General features: G+C 40.4%; 1 protein-coding gene and 1 long non-coding RNA gene across 7 annotated transcripts in view; both read right to left on the bottom strand.

Annotated features, from left to right (window-relative positions):
* Window positions 1-35: 35 nt before the first annotated feature.
* On the bottom strand, window positions 36-1,577 carry LOC144079077 (uncharacterized). Of its 4 annotated transcripts, none has more exons than XR_013301405.1 (5): window positions 1,407-1,577; window positions 1,138-1,215; window positions 512-577; window positions 282-429; window positions 36-159 (listed from the first exon to the last, which is right to left on the bottom strand). It is a non-coding gene; the product is annotated as an uncharacterized LOC144079077 (long non-coding RNA). The 4 variants fall into 4 exon arrangements; XR_013301404.1 differs by having other exon boundaries at window positions 286-429; XR_013301406.1 differs by having other exon boundaries at window positions 338-429.
* Window positions 1,578-5,989: 4,412 nt separating this feature from the next.
* ano8b (anoctamin 8b) overlaps window positions 5,990-14,589 on the bottom strand; it is a 35,054-nt gene continuing 26,454 nt past the window's right edge. For all 3 annotated transcript variants that reach the window (XM_077607665.1, XM_077607666.1, XM_077607667.1), the window contains exons 15-19: window positions 13,474-13,866; window positions 13,082-13,273; window positions 12,863-12,994; window positions 11,332-11,442; window positions 5,990-9,596 (exon numbers count right to left, since the gene is read on the bottom strand). In XM_077607665.1, the coding sequence (XP_077463791.1) occupies window positions 8,886-9,596; window positions 11,332-11,442; window positions 12,863-12,994; window positions 13,082-13,273; window positions 13,474-13,866 (1,539 nt within the window). In that variant the 3' untranslated portion in view covers window positions 5,990-8,885. The remainder of the gene's footprint in view (window positions 9,597-11,331; window positions 11,443-12,862; window positions 12,995-13,081; window positions 13,274-13,473; window positions 13,867-14,589) is intronic.

Below are 14,589 nucleotides of genomic sequence, written 5' to 3'. Positions count from 1 at the left end.
TTCCTTTGCTAGTTCTATGAAGAAAAATACATGAGTATATTTCAAAGGTTTTATTTTCCCACAAAATGGGGTAATTGAAAAGTTCACACAGATCTTCCAGCATTTAAAGATGAGGTGGTGTTTCCATTGATGAATCTTTTCTTGGCACTGGATGGAATTCTGGGGAGGAAAAAATAAGAGGGTCAAAGCACAATAGACTAAGTCCAACATAAAAAAAAATAGACTGGGAGCCAGTTAGGTCAAAAGATTTGACCAAAAAACAACACTAAGTTAGGTTTTACCAACATGAGAAAGACCCATCTCTTTTCAGATGTGGTGGGAGATATGGAAAACATACTGGATAGGGGCCCTCAAGATGTTGGTGTCAAAGGCTGTGCCACGCTCCAAAGTCACCTTTCTTAAGCGTTGATTTGGTAAACTTGGGTGGACCTTGAAGAGAAGCAAAATAGAGTATTTTTAGTACACATGACATGAAAATAATAAATCAAATAACCTGAAAAACAGGACTTACGTCATACACGACTTCTCTGGTCTTGTAGATTTGGACAGCTTCCACCATCTGCATGGCTTTAAACCTCTGCAAAACACCACAGCATGATTGTCATTGCTTATTTAACCATTTTGATGCACAAATGACTCCCATTCAATCAAAAAAATAAAATGCGTCTCACAAGGCTCTGAGACGGAGGAAAAATGGTTGTTTAAACGAGTCAAAAATGACCCCTGCGCTACGGTTGAATGAATGTCTCGCTTAGGTTTTGTCAAAACCACAATTAAAAATCAAAAGGTCCAAGCCCTGAAGTCTTCCTTTAGGAAAGGGAAGGGCAAAGGTATATACGTATTCTAGAAGTGTACTGTTTATTCCTTACACCTCCACTTGATGGCACTAGTGTGAGTGTGAGTTACCCACACAGGATCTTGCTAATAAAAATCAACGCCAACCCAGTTTAAGTGTCTTCATTCAAAATTGGAGTGTATCATGATGCTAAACAAGCTAATTTAGGAAAGCCGTGAACACTGGTCGCTGATATCTAAACATTACTGTGACAACAAAATTTCCCGAATACGGGATGAATAAAGTTATCCAATCCAATTACACGGGTAGAGGAATTAGAAGGTATTTAAAAAAAGACTCACTTTGCCGACAAACTGTTCCTTTTTGGCCGTTATGGCCACATTCTTGATGTTTCCCAGCAGTGTGTCCTCGTTGAGGGACTGAAACACACAATGGAAGGGTTTCTTTTTAAACATTAAGAGCAATAGGTGATGCAATGTAGCCAACTTGCTAGCAAACATTTGTGTTTGCATCCACGTCGGGGCTACATCACACCAATGAAGCACGTTCCCGTCAAAAAGCACTCTTGAAATGAGAACTGGGGCTACGAAATCCCCAAAAGACAAAGTACCGAACGCGCTGCATTGTGCTGGAAGAAGTTTGTCGGGTCTTTCTTCGGGAAATCGTCAATTCTGAGCAGCTCAGCAGTCCAACGCGCCCAGCCTCCGGCTCATCCGCCATTTTGAAAAATGGCGGCGTGGCGGCGGGTCTTTTGAACTCTGACCACAGCCACGGCTCGGCCACGCCTATTACACATAGACACAAAAAAGAGATCGTTTTCATCATAGAGTGCATTAGTCAGGGGGCTGCAAATACTTTTAGGTTGGGCATTAATACTTCAAGACAAATACATTGTTTTCATAATAACGTACTGTAAATACTTTTTGGTTGGGCTTTAATACTTTAAGATACAATATTGCACATTATGAACATTGCGGTGACATGGACTTCAGTGTTTGTTTTTGACTTCTAAGGTTACATACTTGGATTGCTTTTTCAATTGGGATTCATTTGGCTAAAGCAGGGGTGTCAAACATGCGGCCCGCGGGCCGGAACCGGCCCCCAAGGAGGTTCGATCAGGCCCGCAGGATAATTTGAAAGTGGAAAAAATGCATAAAAGACCTGGAATTAATATTTTTAATTCGCTGCAATTCATGGATTATCCGCTTAGGGGCGCACTCTTTCCATCAGAGTAGAAGACAAGCCGCATCACTGAGACAGACTGAAAACAGCAGCAATTCCATAAATTTTCAGTATTTATTGTATGTGTATGTATGTTTCATGTATGAAGTTTACAGATTTACAGGACAGGCGAACACTTTCTTCATCACACATTTAAAATCACTCTCCTTAGTTTGTAAGGTGCACGCAGGGATTACATTTAGATTTTATATGCGTATGTGTAAGTGGTTTAAAAATTCCTTTCTTTAAAAGTCTCATTTAATCTTAAAGTGCATGACTATATTTTTCAGTACCAATTAAAGTTTTGTGCCTTTGTACAATCAGTGGGATCAGTTGCAATGCATATTTGTGAATGATAAAAGTCAATTGCACATTTGTCTAAGGAAATATGAGGTGTTTCATGAAATGTTTTGAAAAAGGATAGTTCATTCAATTTCAATATTTTCCTAATGTTCTTGTGCTTCTTTACACCAAAACAAAGGAAAGACATGATATTTGGGTTATTTATAGCAGAGCATGGTATAATTTTAATAGTCCGGCCCACTTGACATCTCCCTAGGCCGTATGTGGCCCACGATGCGAAATGAGTTTGACACCCCTGAGTTAGTTTATTCGCACAGCAGTGCAACCAAGGGGAAAGCAATGAAAGGAAGCTGACGGACAATTTGGAATTATTTAATAAGTATTCATGGGCAGAATATAATTAACATCAGTTTGTGATTCAGATATGTCCTAGGCCAGCAGAGAAGGCCCTGACGGCACACCACTGCATTTTACTCACCAAAAATCATTTTTATTTGTCCACAAAATCCATCCTTCTTTCCTTCCTCCTTTTCTATCGCCATCGAAGTTAATGCTAAAAGTCGAGCCTGTCCTGTCGTATTTCTAGGATAGTAAGTTTTTATTCAATTTAGGGCTGAAAATGTCAGTTTCTGGTTTTGACAGGCTAGCTTGCTTCAGAGTTGTCCGACCTTTCTTGAAAAATCCATCTTGAAAATGGCTTTGACAGTAAATCTGCAGCCATATCCACTTCTTCTCCTCCTTCGGCCATTGTGGGTTGACAAAACCGCTATTAAATCAACAGAACAATATACTATGTATTTGCTTGTGCAGCTCGCTCCAGATAGATTGGTAGCTCTGGCTAGCCCACTCTATCAGTAGCCAATCATAGTTTGTGAAAGCGATGACATATCCCTACGCCTGGTGTCGCCAACTCGAAATCTGATTGGTTAAAGCAACAGTTTTATCGATGCTTATTTTATGCCGCAGGAATCAGAATAGATTGTGAAGGCCTCCAGGTAGATTTCTGACCCTGGCAACAAATAATGGCTGAAATGTGATTAGTTAAATGCTTAAATATGAAAACACATCTGGAAGCAGCACAACAAGGGGAAAAGCAATAAAATGAAGCTGACAGACAATTTGGAATTATTTAATAAGTATTCATGGACAAAATATAATTAACATCAGTCTGTGATTCAGATATTTTTTAGGCCAGCAGAGAAGGCCTTGCAGACCCTGACGGTCCACCACTGCTAAACAGCAAACAAAATAAGCAAAATGCATTTGTAATAGTTTTATTAACTATCAACTTCAGATCTTACAAAAATATGACAAAATAAATTAAAACATAAATAATCCAATTTCCCAGTTGTCTTTAAAATAGTTTTTGTACAGTGGTACATTGGAAGAGCATGATCTGTAAGTGATTATCAGTGAATGACGACTGATGTTGACAGCAAAAAATCTTCACTGGCTGATTTTGCGTGACGCCATTTGAAGGTTAACCCCTTGGTACGTGACTCCATCAATTTTACTGCAGCAAAAGGATAGAATGAATACATTAAGTGGTCTATGTGTTTCTTATCTATAGGATGAACTTGTGGTTTCCCTGAAAATATGGTGACCATAACACTTGAATTGTCTTCGGTGAGTAATTCCATTGTGCCATCCCGTTCGTTAGCCCTACTAATTAGCTTTTTCTTTGACGCTGGGATGCATCGTTTGAGACAAAGATTGAACTTTTAGGCTCTCAAATCCAACCACACTTCCTTGTTTTTCCAAATTATACACAGATGTTTCATGGGTGGGATATAGCCTGTTATCGTAACCTCCATCATTATACTTCTGAAAACATACATAGCTTCAGAATATGCAATATTATACTGATACTGATTTGAGCCAACAGCAATAAAAAAAGTATTCTTTACACACGGGAAATGAAGTTCACAGGCAGGCATGAGTCATTTAAAAAAGGTTTCATAATTTAGTTATTAGTTTCTCTTTTTTTTTTTATCCTTTACCACTAAATTGTATCACATGACATTAACATGGAATGCTGTAAAGCACTGTTTTTTCAGTACAGTACCAACACTATTGTAAGAAATGAAATGCCTTTTCTCATTTTCAAGTAAATGGCAAAATATCAAGTCGAATAAGGAACCCAAGAAACAAGGAAATGGTCGAAACTACAAACTGGATGCCAAGGGAGTTCATTTAATATAAAATTATGTCTAAAAACTGAATGTGATGATCTGGAAGTGGAAAATTCTTCTGTGAAAAATGCATTTTAAATGTCTTTTCTATTTTATTGTTACCATGCCCAACTTTTTTAAATCGATTTTTTTTTACTCAATTAACTTTGAACATATTTTCCCTTTAAATAGTACATATTTCTCAATTTAAAGTTTGATTTTGATAATTTTTTTAGGCAGATCCACATAACCGACCTCAGTTTTTATTCACAATTTATACAGCATCCCATCTTTTTTTAATCAAGTTATATTCATTATTCTCACCATTGCACTTTGACGTTAACAGAGAGGAAATTGGGCTTAGAATAGTCAAATGAAGTTACCTTTGAATGAAGAGACCACCGCTCTACTGACAGTGAGTGTTCAGTCGATACAATGGACAACAAAGACCGATTTTTACAGGTGAGTGTCCTCTATTATTGCCAAAAACTTTTAACAGTGATAGTGATGTGGCAATGCATAGGTAAAATGTCTGCCAACCCACGTTGTGATGGTTTTAAGTGAGAATGAATTCCCAACCTTGTGCCTTGCGAGATAATCATGTTTGCCACTACATATTATGCGAGTTCACATTATAAAGGTGCTATGCTATGTATTCTCTTGTTCCCATGTGACTGTTCTGTCAATATGAATGAGCAGCACTAAAAAGATAAGACATCAATTCCAATTGTGATGTCACAACCAGAAACAGTGTGAGGGGGAGGGGCTTGTTGGTTTATTCGAGATGGTTTGTTTCCCAATGCCCTTTTTTGGTGTAATAACTATTCATTCATTCATTTACGGAACCGATTTATCCTCACAAGGGTCGCAGGGGGTGCTGGAGCCTATCCCAGCTAACTTCGAGCCAAAGGCGGGGGACACCCTGAATCGGTGGCCAGCCGATCTCAGGGGACAAGAAGACGGACAACTATTCACGTTCGCACTCATACCTATGGGCAATTTAGAGTGTCCAATCAGCCTACCATGCATGTTTTTGGGATGTGGGAAGAAACCGGAGTATCCGGAGAAAACCCATGCAAGCCCGGGGAGAACATGCAAACTCCACACAGGTGGACCGGCCTGGGATGTGAGAGCCAATTTCTTTTTTCTACATGTAATATTTCATTAGGCAGTCATTTTCATTTTTGGACATGGTCGACGTTTGATAGCGCCTTTAATAAAAAAAAAAAGGAAAATAAAAATAATGCAATATTTTTTCCATCTGTCTTTGACAGTGACAACATTGAGACGAGGATTTACTTTCCTCCTTTCAACTATATGTCTTGGCTCAAAGGTTGGGAAATGGTCAGTCTGCACTCTTTACAACACTACGGTCACCATCCAATGTATAAATAAATTATTAATTCTAAAAAAGCAGTGGCCTCATCTGCTGGAAAAAGTGCACAACAGTAAGCTGCAACAAAAACATCCGTCTACTCAGTGTCACATTTTTAAAAAAACATTGGACCCACCTAGGTCCAAACTAAGACTATTAGCACTGATAAAGCAATCCTTTCATGGAGCTCTGCAGAAATGAGAGCGTCTTACAAAAATACAGATTCTGCTCATGTACTGTGTGAAAGGAGGAAATCTATACAGTCTAGTTTGCATAATGATGTGAGGCTGGTTGCTCTCTCCAGCTGAGTGATGTAGCGTTTAGTGCATAAGTAACGTTCGCCACTCACTAACCAAGTGTATTTAACTCTGTGTAATGGAGAACCAACCGTTTGTGAGAGGATGTCAATAGACCAGCAATTGGCCCAAATGTTCTCTTTTTTTGCAGTTCTTTAATGTTTCATTTGAGATCTAGACTCACACCAATATGGATATCAACATTAGTGCCGATATGGCATTAAAATGACGTCCGCAGTGTCAGGATTACTAGGCGTGCCGGTGCTGCACAATATGTACCGTATTTTCTCGCATGTTAGCCGCCTCTGCGTATAAGCCGTACCCTTAAAATGGCCTTAAAATCATTGAATTTTACAATTTCTCTAGTACAAGACGCCCCGTGATTCACAATTTTCACCTCCAAATTCATGGTTTTAATTGGGAGTACAAATGTGTTACTTTGAAGGGAAAATCTTAAGAAAAATCATCACACGTGGTATTTGTGAGATATTCTACAAATCGATTGATTGCTGGATTGCACAAGGGCGGCCCGGTGGAGTGAGTGGTTAGCACGTCGGCCTCACAGCTCTGGGGTCCTGGGTTCAAATCCAGGTCCCACCTGTGTGGAGTTTGCATGTTCTCCCCGGGCCTGCGTGGGTTTCCTCCGGGTACTCCGGTTTCCTCCCATATTCCAAAAACATGCATGGTAGGCTGATTGGACACTAAAATTGCCCATAGGTATGGATGTGAGTGTGCATGGTTGTCCGTCTCCTTGTGCCCTGCGATCGGCTGACCACCGATTCAGGGTGTCCCCCACCTCTTGCCTGGAGACAGCTGGGATTGACTCCAGCACCCCCCGCCACCCTAACGAGGATAAGTTTTATGCAAGATACGTTTTTTCTTCTTCTTGAATTTCATTCATAGACGGCAAAATAAATTTGGCTTGCGTTATAGCATTTCGTCCTTGTCACCTTCAGTCTAATTTGTGCGCATATAAGCCGTAGCTTCGATTCAGTCTTTTTTTGGCGACAAATATGGCGTGTATGCGAGAAAATACAGTACTCTTCTGGATCTCGTTTTCAATCGCAGGTTGCCCTAATCAAGATGGCCGTTCGCTATGCACACCATGGTTAAAAAGGGGGAAGTTGTTTGTTGCCCTTCTCAAGATTAGGATGGAGTTCAAATCATAGTGTACAACAAATTTATCATTAGTAAATGTTCAGTCTAAATATCCATACAGTGGCCAACATCACGCAGCCTGGAATCAGAAAAATTGTATCTGTGCAGCACTAATGAGAACCATTGACAGCAGAATTTACTAATCTATTAACTCTTGTCTTGTCTTCAAAGAATCCCTTATTGGCATAAAGCTTCGCCTCACCTCCGCTTTGAAAATAAAGCTCATCATTCATTCAGGACGAATACAAAGGGAGGGTTGTGTCATACTAGAAACTGCATCATTGCTCCAAATTAAAAGATGGTTGATATTGCTTTTCATATGTTCCACATAAAAAGGAAGGGCCAACTATTTCACAGTTAAAAACAAGACAGTTGTCTAATATTGATTTGAGGTAATGAAAAAAAACACTCTTAGTTCAACTAGACATCCCTTTTACATGTTTTGTCCTTTTCCCCTTCCAGTTTTTAGTTTTTTAAGTTGTTCCACAATTGGTCACAGTAGAAATGAACAAATACAACTTTTTGCTTTGAAGGCTTCAAAATATAAGAAATGCAGCTCATGCATTTCTTGATGTATTGCAGACATGATTGTGTGCCTTGCCATCAGATCCATAAATATTGGGACAGCAACACAGTTTTAATTAAACAGTAATTGGAACCTAAACTAAAAGACGTGCTTCATCTGCAGATTTCTCTTATTTTGAGGGTATTTGAATCAGGTGACAGGTTTAGCAATCACAACGGTTTGCGGATGTGCCTCCCACTTTTTAAAGGACCAAATCATTGTGACAAGCAGTCCGAGTGTGTAGAAGACAGTTTGCATGTTCTCCCCGGGCCTGCGTGGATTTTCTCTGGGTACTCTGGTTTCCTCGCACTTTCCAAAAACATGCATGGTAGGCTGATTGGACACTAAATTGCCCTTAGGTAAGAGAGTGAGTGAATGGTTGTCCGATTCAGGGTATCCCCCGCCTCTGGCCTGAAGTCAGCTGGGATAGGCTCCAGCACCCCCCTCCCACACACAACTCATGAGGATAAAAGCGGTTCAGAAAATGAATGAATATTTATTTCCGCAGTATACTTCAGGAAATTGTGGAGTGCCATGCAATAAATTCTGAAGTATTTGGCTAAATATGAGAAGATAATATTGCTTAAAATGCGTCAAAATTCATCCTATGGTTTGAACCCAGCCATTTACATGAACAATTTTAAAAAAGCGATGCACTAGTTCCCAGTTGAGCAGGCAATTGTCCCATTACATTTGGAAGGCACATACACACACTAGTCCTCTGACTTACCTGATTTGGATGCAGATCATCTTAAATTAGCTGAAAATATGCAGTTTAAAGCACATCTCGTTCCTTTCCATTTTTCTGTTGCAAAGCAAAAATATGAAAACTGTGCTCATTTCCCAATATTTATGGAGCTGACTTTATGTAGTGGCATGAGAGGAAGTGAAACATCATTCCTGTAAAGCCTATTTTGTTGTCCAGGACCACCAAAACCCCCAGGAATCCATTTCAACTTGAAATTCTACAAGAGATGTTAGTTATGTACTAAAGGAGCTACTAAACCTTTGGGCCAGAAGGGTCCGATTCACTTGAATGTCCGTTCTCGGACCCTTCCCGTGCAGGTGATGGGACCTCATCCGGAATTCCATTCAAGTCGGACCTGGAGACCGGTCTCTCGGCGATCTGCGACGAAGACAGTCCCTCGCCCGATCTGGCCGTCGGCGCCCCATTGACACAGGTCCCAGCTTCGGATTTTCCAAAATTAAACAATTTGCCAGGGTTGAAGGCCTTGCTGGGTGACTGAGAACGCTCCTGTGAGCTGCTACCTGATGAAGATGATGTCGACGCCCCATTGGCGGCGGCGCCCGATGCAGGAGTCGCCACGGATTCCTTCCTGTTCTCGGGCGATTTGAGGAATTTGAAGCTGAGGAAACCCGGTAGCTTTGCTTCAGTGGGTGACTGAGGGGAGCGGGCACCACCTGAGGAGAACTTGCTCTGCAGCGGGATGATCTGTTTCAGCTTCATTACGTTGTTGTTGGCCAGTAGGGAGCTGGGCCTCTTGGGTTTGTCCGACCCGCCGCTTCCGCCGGGGCGCGATTTGCCGCTGTGGCTTTTCTCGTGGTGGTGGTCCCCGGAAGTGTCGCCCTTGCCGTCATCCCTGTCTCTTTCTCTGCGAGCCATGTGCTCCACTTGCCTCTGCCTGTCCTCCTCCTCCCTCTTTTTCCTCTGCAGCTGCTGGTAGTGCTGCTGAGCCTGGCGCTCGTGCTTCTGCAGAGGAAGGCAAACACAATCGTGCGGAACTGCTGCGGCGGTAATCACTCTTGTTTTCTTTCTAAACACGATTGCTGTTAGAACAGGGGTGGGTAAACTATGCCATAAAGAGCCGCAGTGAGTGCGGGTTTTTGTTACAACCCATCAAGAGGACACCTTTTCACCAATCTGGTGTCCTACGAGTGCAATCACTGGATGGCAGTCAGGTGCTTCTCGTTACCAAGAGTGTTCTCTTTTTCGTTCCAGCCAGTTCATACCTGTCAACCTCTGCCGATAACTGCCCTTATAAATGATTATTGATTCCCCTTACAAACCCCCAAAAAACCTTACAAACACCATACGACTCGTACGGTGTTTGTAAGGTTTTTTGGGGGTTTGTAAGGGGAATCAATAATCATTTATAAGGGCAGTTATCGGCAGAGGTTGACAGGTATGTATACTGTTCTTTTATCATTATTATTTTAACAAGGGGTGGCCCGGTGGGTGAGTGGTTAATGTGTCAGCCTCACAGTTCTGGGTTCCTGGCTTTCTGGCTTCAAATCCAGGTTGATCCACCTGTGTGGAGTTTGCATGTTCTCCCCGAAAACACCCAGGACAAGAACGCACAAACTGCACAATCATGCTGGGATAGGCTCCAGCACCCCCCGTGATGTATATACTCATACCTGTCAACCTCTGCCGATAACTGCCCTTAGAAATGATTATGATTTCCCCTTACAAACCCCCAAAAAACCTTACAAACACCGTACAAGTCGTACGGTGTTTGTAAGGTTTTTTGGGGGTTTGTAAGGGGAATCATAATCATTTATAAGGGCAGTTATCGGCAGAGGTTGACAGGTATGCAGTTCCACCAATGAATTTTCTGCTGAAACGTGCAGCGCCTGACTACAATCAACTGATTTAGCAGGAGATCAGATTGGTGAAAAGGTGTCCTCTTCTTTGGTTGGAAGGAAAACATGCACCCACGTGGCCCTTTATGGATTTGACACCTTGATTGTAATTGGCTGGCGACGAGTCCAGACTGTGCAAAGTCAGCTGGGATTATTTGGGGATGATCTATTTAAGATAAGTAGTATAGAGAATAGATGGGTGGATTCCTTTCAAAATTAACTAAATCCCGATTCTCATTGACCGTTTCTAAAGGATCTAATTAGGAATGGGATTGATACGATTTGCAATACAAGGTTAATGCGAACGATTATCTCACAATACAAAAGTTATCATTACATGGGTCAGGAAATCCATCTAGGACATTTTACAAAACAATACAATTACACTGTATTAGAAACAAGCAATTTCTAAATGGAAAAAAGTTAACCATGTTTATTGGTTGCACTGTTGCGGCCAATCTGTCAAAATGATTGGTCTTCCTCACAGACCTTGAGAATACTTCAATTCATCTTTTCTGTAAATAACAGCCACACCATATGGCTGCAGGAATCTTGTATACAAACGATTGTCCTTCTTAGCCCATCGCCTGCCTTTCACAATGACAGACATCCAATTCACTTAAATCGGGAGTAATGCTTTGAATTGTTATTTTTAGAGACATTGACGTCCTCAAGGGAGGGACAAATGAACAAATGTTCACCAAACGAGCAGACGATCGAATGACACGAGTCCATTACAAACTACGTATTGGGCACCCCTGCTAAAGGACCATCTTGGCCTTTTAAGGGGTTGGAACCCTACCAAATATTTCCCATTCTACAAAATATACGTCATTATTCACCTTAAAGGCCTCCCTGCGCTGATAATCCAGTTTAGCCATCTCCTCTCTGACCCATGTTGGAATGTCAGGAATGGCCACATGGATGACATACTTCAAGAGGATGGCAAAGTGCTGCAGAAAGACAAGCAAAATAGCAAACAGAAAGATGAAATATGGAAGAAAATAAACTCATATTCCTGGATGCTACTATTTCTGGTGCAACACTCTATTTAATTCTACCCGAGATAAGCCTGACTTCGTTATCAGGCCAGGGCAGTGCTACGGGCTGTTTACCTTATCTTATTATAGCCAGCTACAGAGCTCTAGGCTCACAGAGCCAAAATAACAACTATATTATGGACAAATGAAAATATCTCACCACAGAACTCTCCTTTCTCCATGTTGTTATCTCTAAAGCACACTCCTAGCTATCAAGTACATGCAGTTGAGGCAACGGGATGACCGCTTGAATGCAGCTCAGTGAAGCTCAAATCACATCTACGCTTGCAATTTACTCGGAAAGATGACCACAACCACTGGCAGGAAGGAAGGATTTGAAAAACTAGGGCAGTACCTTGTGTGTTATTATACTGTCTATATTTTCCAAGAAATCCTCGGTGGATAAAAAGAATCGTGGCCGTTCATCACACGTATGATTCAACTATATTGGATCCACTGGTATACGTGCCAGGCATTTAATGTCCAACAGAGTCCTGTTTGATCAGTTAAGGCTCGTTTATATCTTTGTGAGCAATTTTGTGCAAATACTACTTCTAAGACTGATTGTTACTGTACTTGTTAAAGCATGGACTGAATAGATTTTCAGCACAGAGGTGAATAAAGAACAGATCCAGCAATCATTATTTGACTTGAAGCAGTGTGTTTGTTTAAGATGTGTTTACTAAATCGTCCTTCCTAGTCCTCTGTTAAATACTCTCCATTACTTTTAACTTTTTAGTTAACAGTGCACGCAATCGGTTAAACCAAGGGTAATATTTGATTGAAAAAACACATATTCAGTGATTTTCATATTATTTAAGATAAGTGGAATTCAGTGGTGCAAGAATTTAATGTGATAGACAAAAGCTGCAATCAATTGTATATATTATACAGAGATCTACCTCGTCCGGGGGAAAAGCTCCTCTGTTAAGGGCGGTCAGAGAAAATTTAATTTACAGTATTTTCAGACTTTAAGTCACACTTTTTTCATAGTTTGTCTGGGCCTGGGACTTATCTATGTTTTTTTTTCCTCTCTGACAAAGGACATCCTGTTATGCTGTTTATTAAGGCTACAGTTATCTGAAAAACTGTTATGTTAACAAACATATATTAGCCAGTTGTTCTTCATTTTACTATTGTTACTTTAACATATGTTTATCCTTACTTTCTCATCAAACAAAACATTTACCACCCAAAATTTGACTTTTCTCCAGTGTGATCAATATCTGTTATTTTTCTTTTCACTGTGTATGTTTGGCTGGTGCGACTTATACTCAGGTGCAACTTATAGTCCGAACAATACGGTAGCTGAAGTAGATTTTTGTCTTTGTACCTCGAGGATGACAATGGAGATGATGGCCATCTCAGGGCTGAGCCAAGGGAAGAGCCGCTGTAATTGACCGCACTGACCAATCAGGTAACAGTTCACAATGATGGCAATTAGACCCATAGCTTCCATTGCAGACTGCAGCAGGAGGGAAGAACACATACAGACCCTCTCAGATATAAAACATTTTTTTAAAGAGGACCCTTGGAAGTTCTTTGTTCTAACCTGCCACTGGCCGATGCTCTCAATCCTGAGACCAAATGGTCTCTGCAGACCCGTGCAGAGCTTGAAGGCGTCGCTGCGGATCTCAATGATGTTGTTGATAAGCGCGCACATGGCAGCCAGAGGGAAAGCCGAGGAGAACAGCACCACGTAGCCAAACTGGACAAACATTTCTTGGTAGTCCTTGAAAGTGTCCTGCAAAAGTGGTGTCTGTTGTAACTCCATATTAACGGTCACAACATACCTTTGCACACAACATGAACGTTTTCAAAGAACGCAAAACTATCTGCCATGTAAAACTCACCATTTGAATCACTCGTAAATAGAGGAAGGCCTATCCCAGTTTTAAGGAAAAAAACAAAAACTGAAATATTGTGAAAGTTGCTCCCCTTTACCATATAAGTCTGCATACAGCTCTCTATCTCTGCCGGAGTCAGCATGTTGTTTTCCTTCACTTCAGGAGGGTCAATCCACGATTCCCTCTTTGTTCTGGTATCGGGCCGCTCGGTGCTGCGGCCTCGTCTCCGATTTCGCAATGATGTGCCGCTCTCGTTCCTGGACGCAGATCCAGTGGTGCAGGTGGCTGCAGCATAGTTGATTCCTTCTGCTGCACATGCCACCCCTCCCCCAGCTGCCTCCTTCACGTCATGGATGCCGTTATCGAAATCATCATCACACACTGAAAACACAGAGGGCGGCTCCATTCCTTTATCTGCCATTGTTGGACTCCCTTCCTCCATAAAACTATTGTCCAAAGGGTGGCCACTACATCCCGTCCGCCTCTCCATCTAAACAACAAAATGCAAAAAAGGCAATTAAAAACATTATGGCCACCGATGTATCACTAAGATTCCCTGCCATTGTATTCACTGTAATGTGAGAGAAGATTAAAAAAATAATATATATATATACATACACATATATATATATATATATATATATATATATATATATATATATATATATATATATATATATATATATATATATATATATATATATATATATATATATATATATATATATATATATATATATATATATATATATATATATATATATATATACACACACATATATATACACACATATATATACATATATATATATACACACACATACATATACATATATAGTATATATATACACATATATACACACATTTATACATACATATACATATATACACACATATATACATACATATATACATACATATATACATACATACATATATATACATATATAATATATGTGTATGTATGTATATATGTATATACGGAAAATGTTTCCCAACTGGGATTTGAACCCCAGCCTCCCACATGGCAGTCAGGTGAACAAACCTCTATCATAGAGATCATCAGACCCAAAAATATAGCGGTAAAACATATAAATCATTTAAGAAATAATAAGAATGCTGCAAAAGATTTAAAAAATGACAGCAGCAATATATTGAGGCACTAATTAATGCACCTTTACAAAAAACAAAAATAAACTCCTTCATTGATGGT

This window comes from Stigmatopora argus, chromosome 8 (assembly GCF_051989625.1).
Source record: "Stigmatopora argus isolate UIUO_Sarg chromosome 8, RoL_Sarg_1.0, whole genome shotgun sequence".
Lineage (NCBI taxonomy): Eukaryota > Metazoa > Chordata > Actinopteri > Syngnathiformes > Syngnathidae > Stigmatopora > Stigmatopora argus.
Note: the sequence above shows the minus strand (reverse complement) of the source record. Positions and strands in the feature narration are given on the sequence as shown.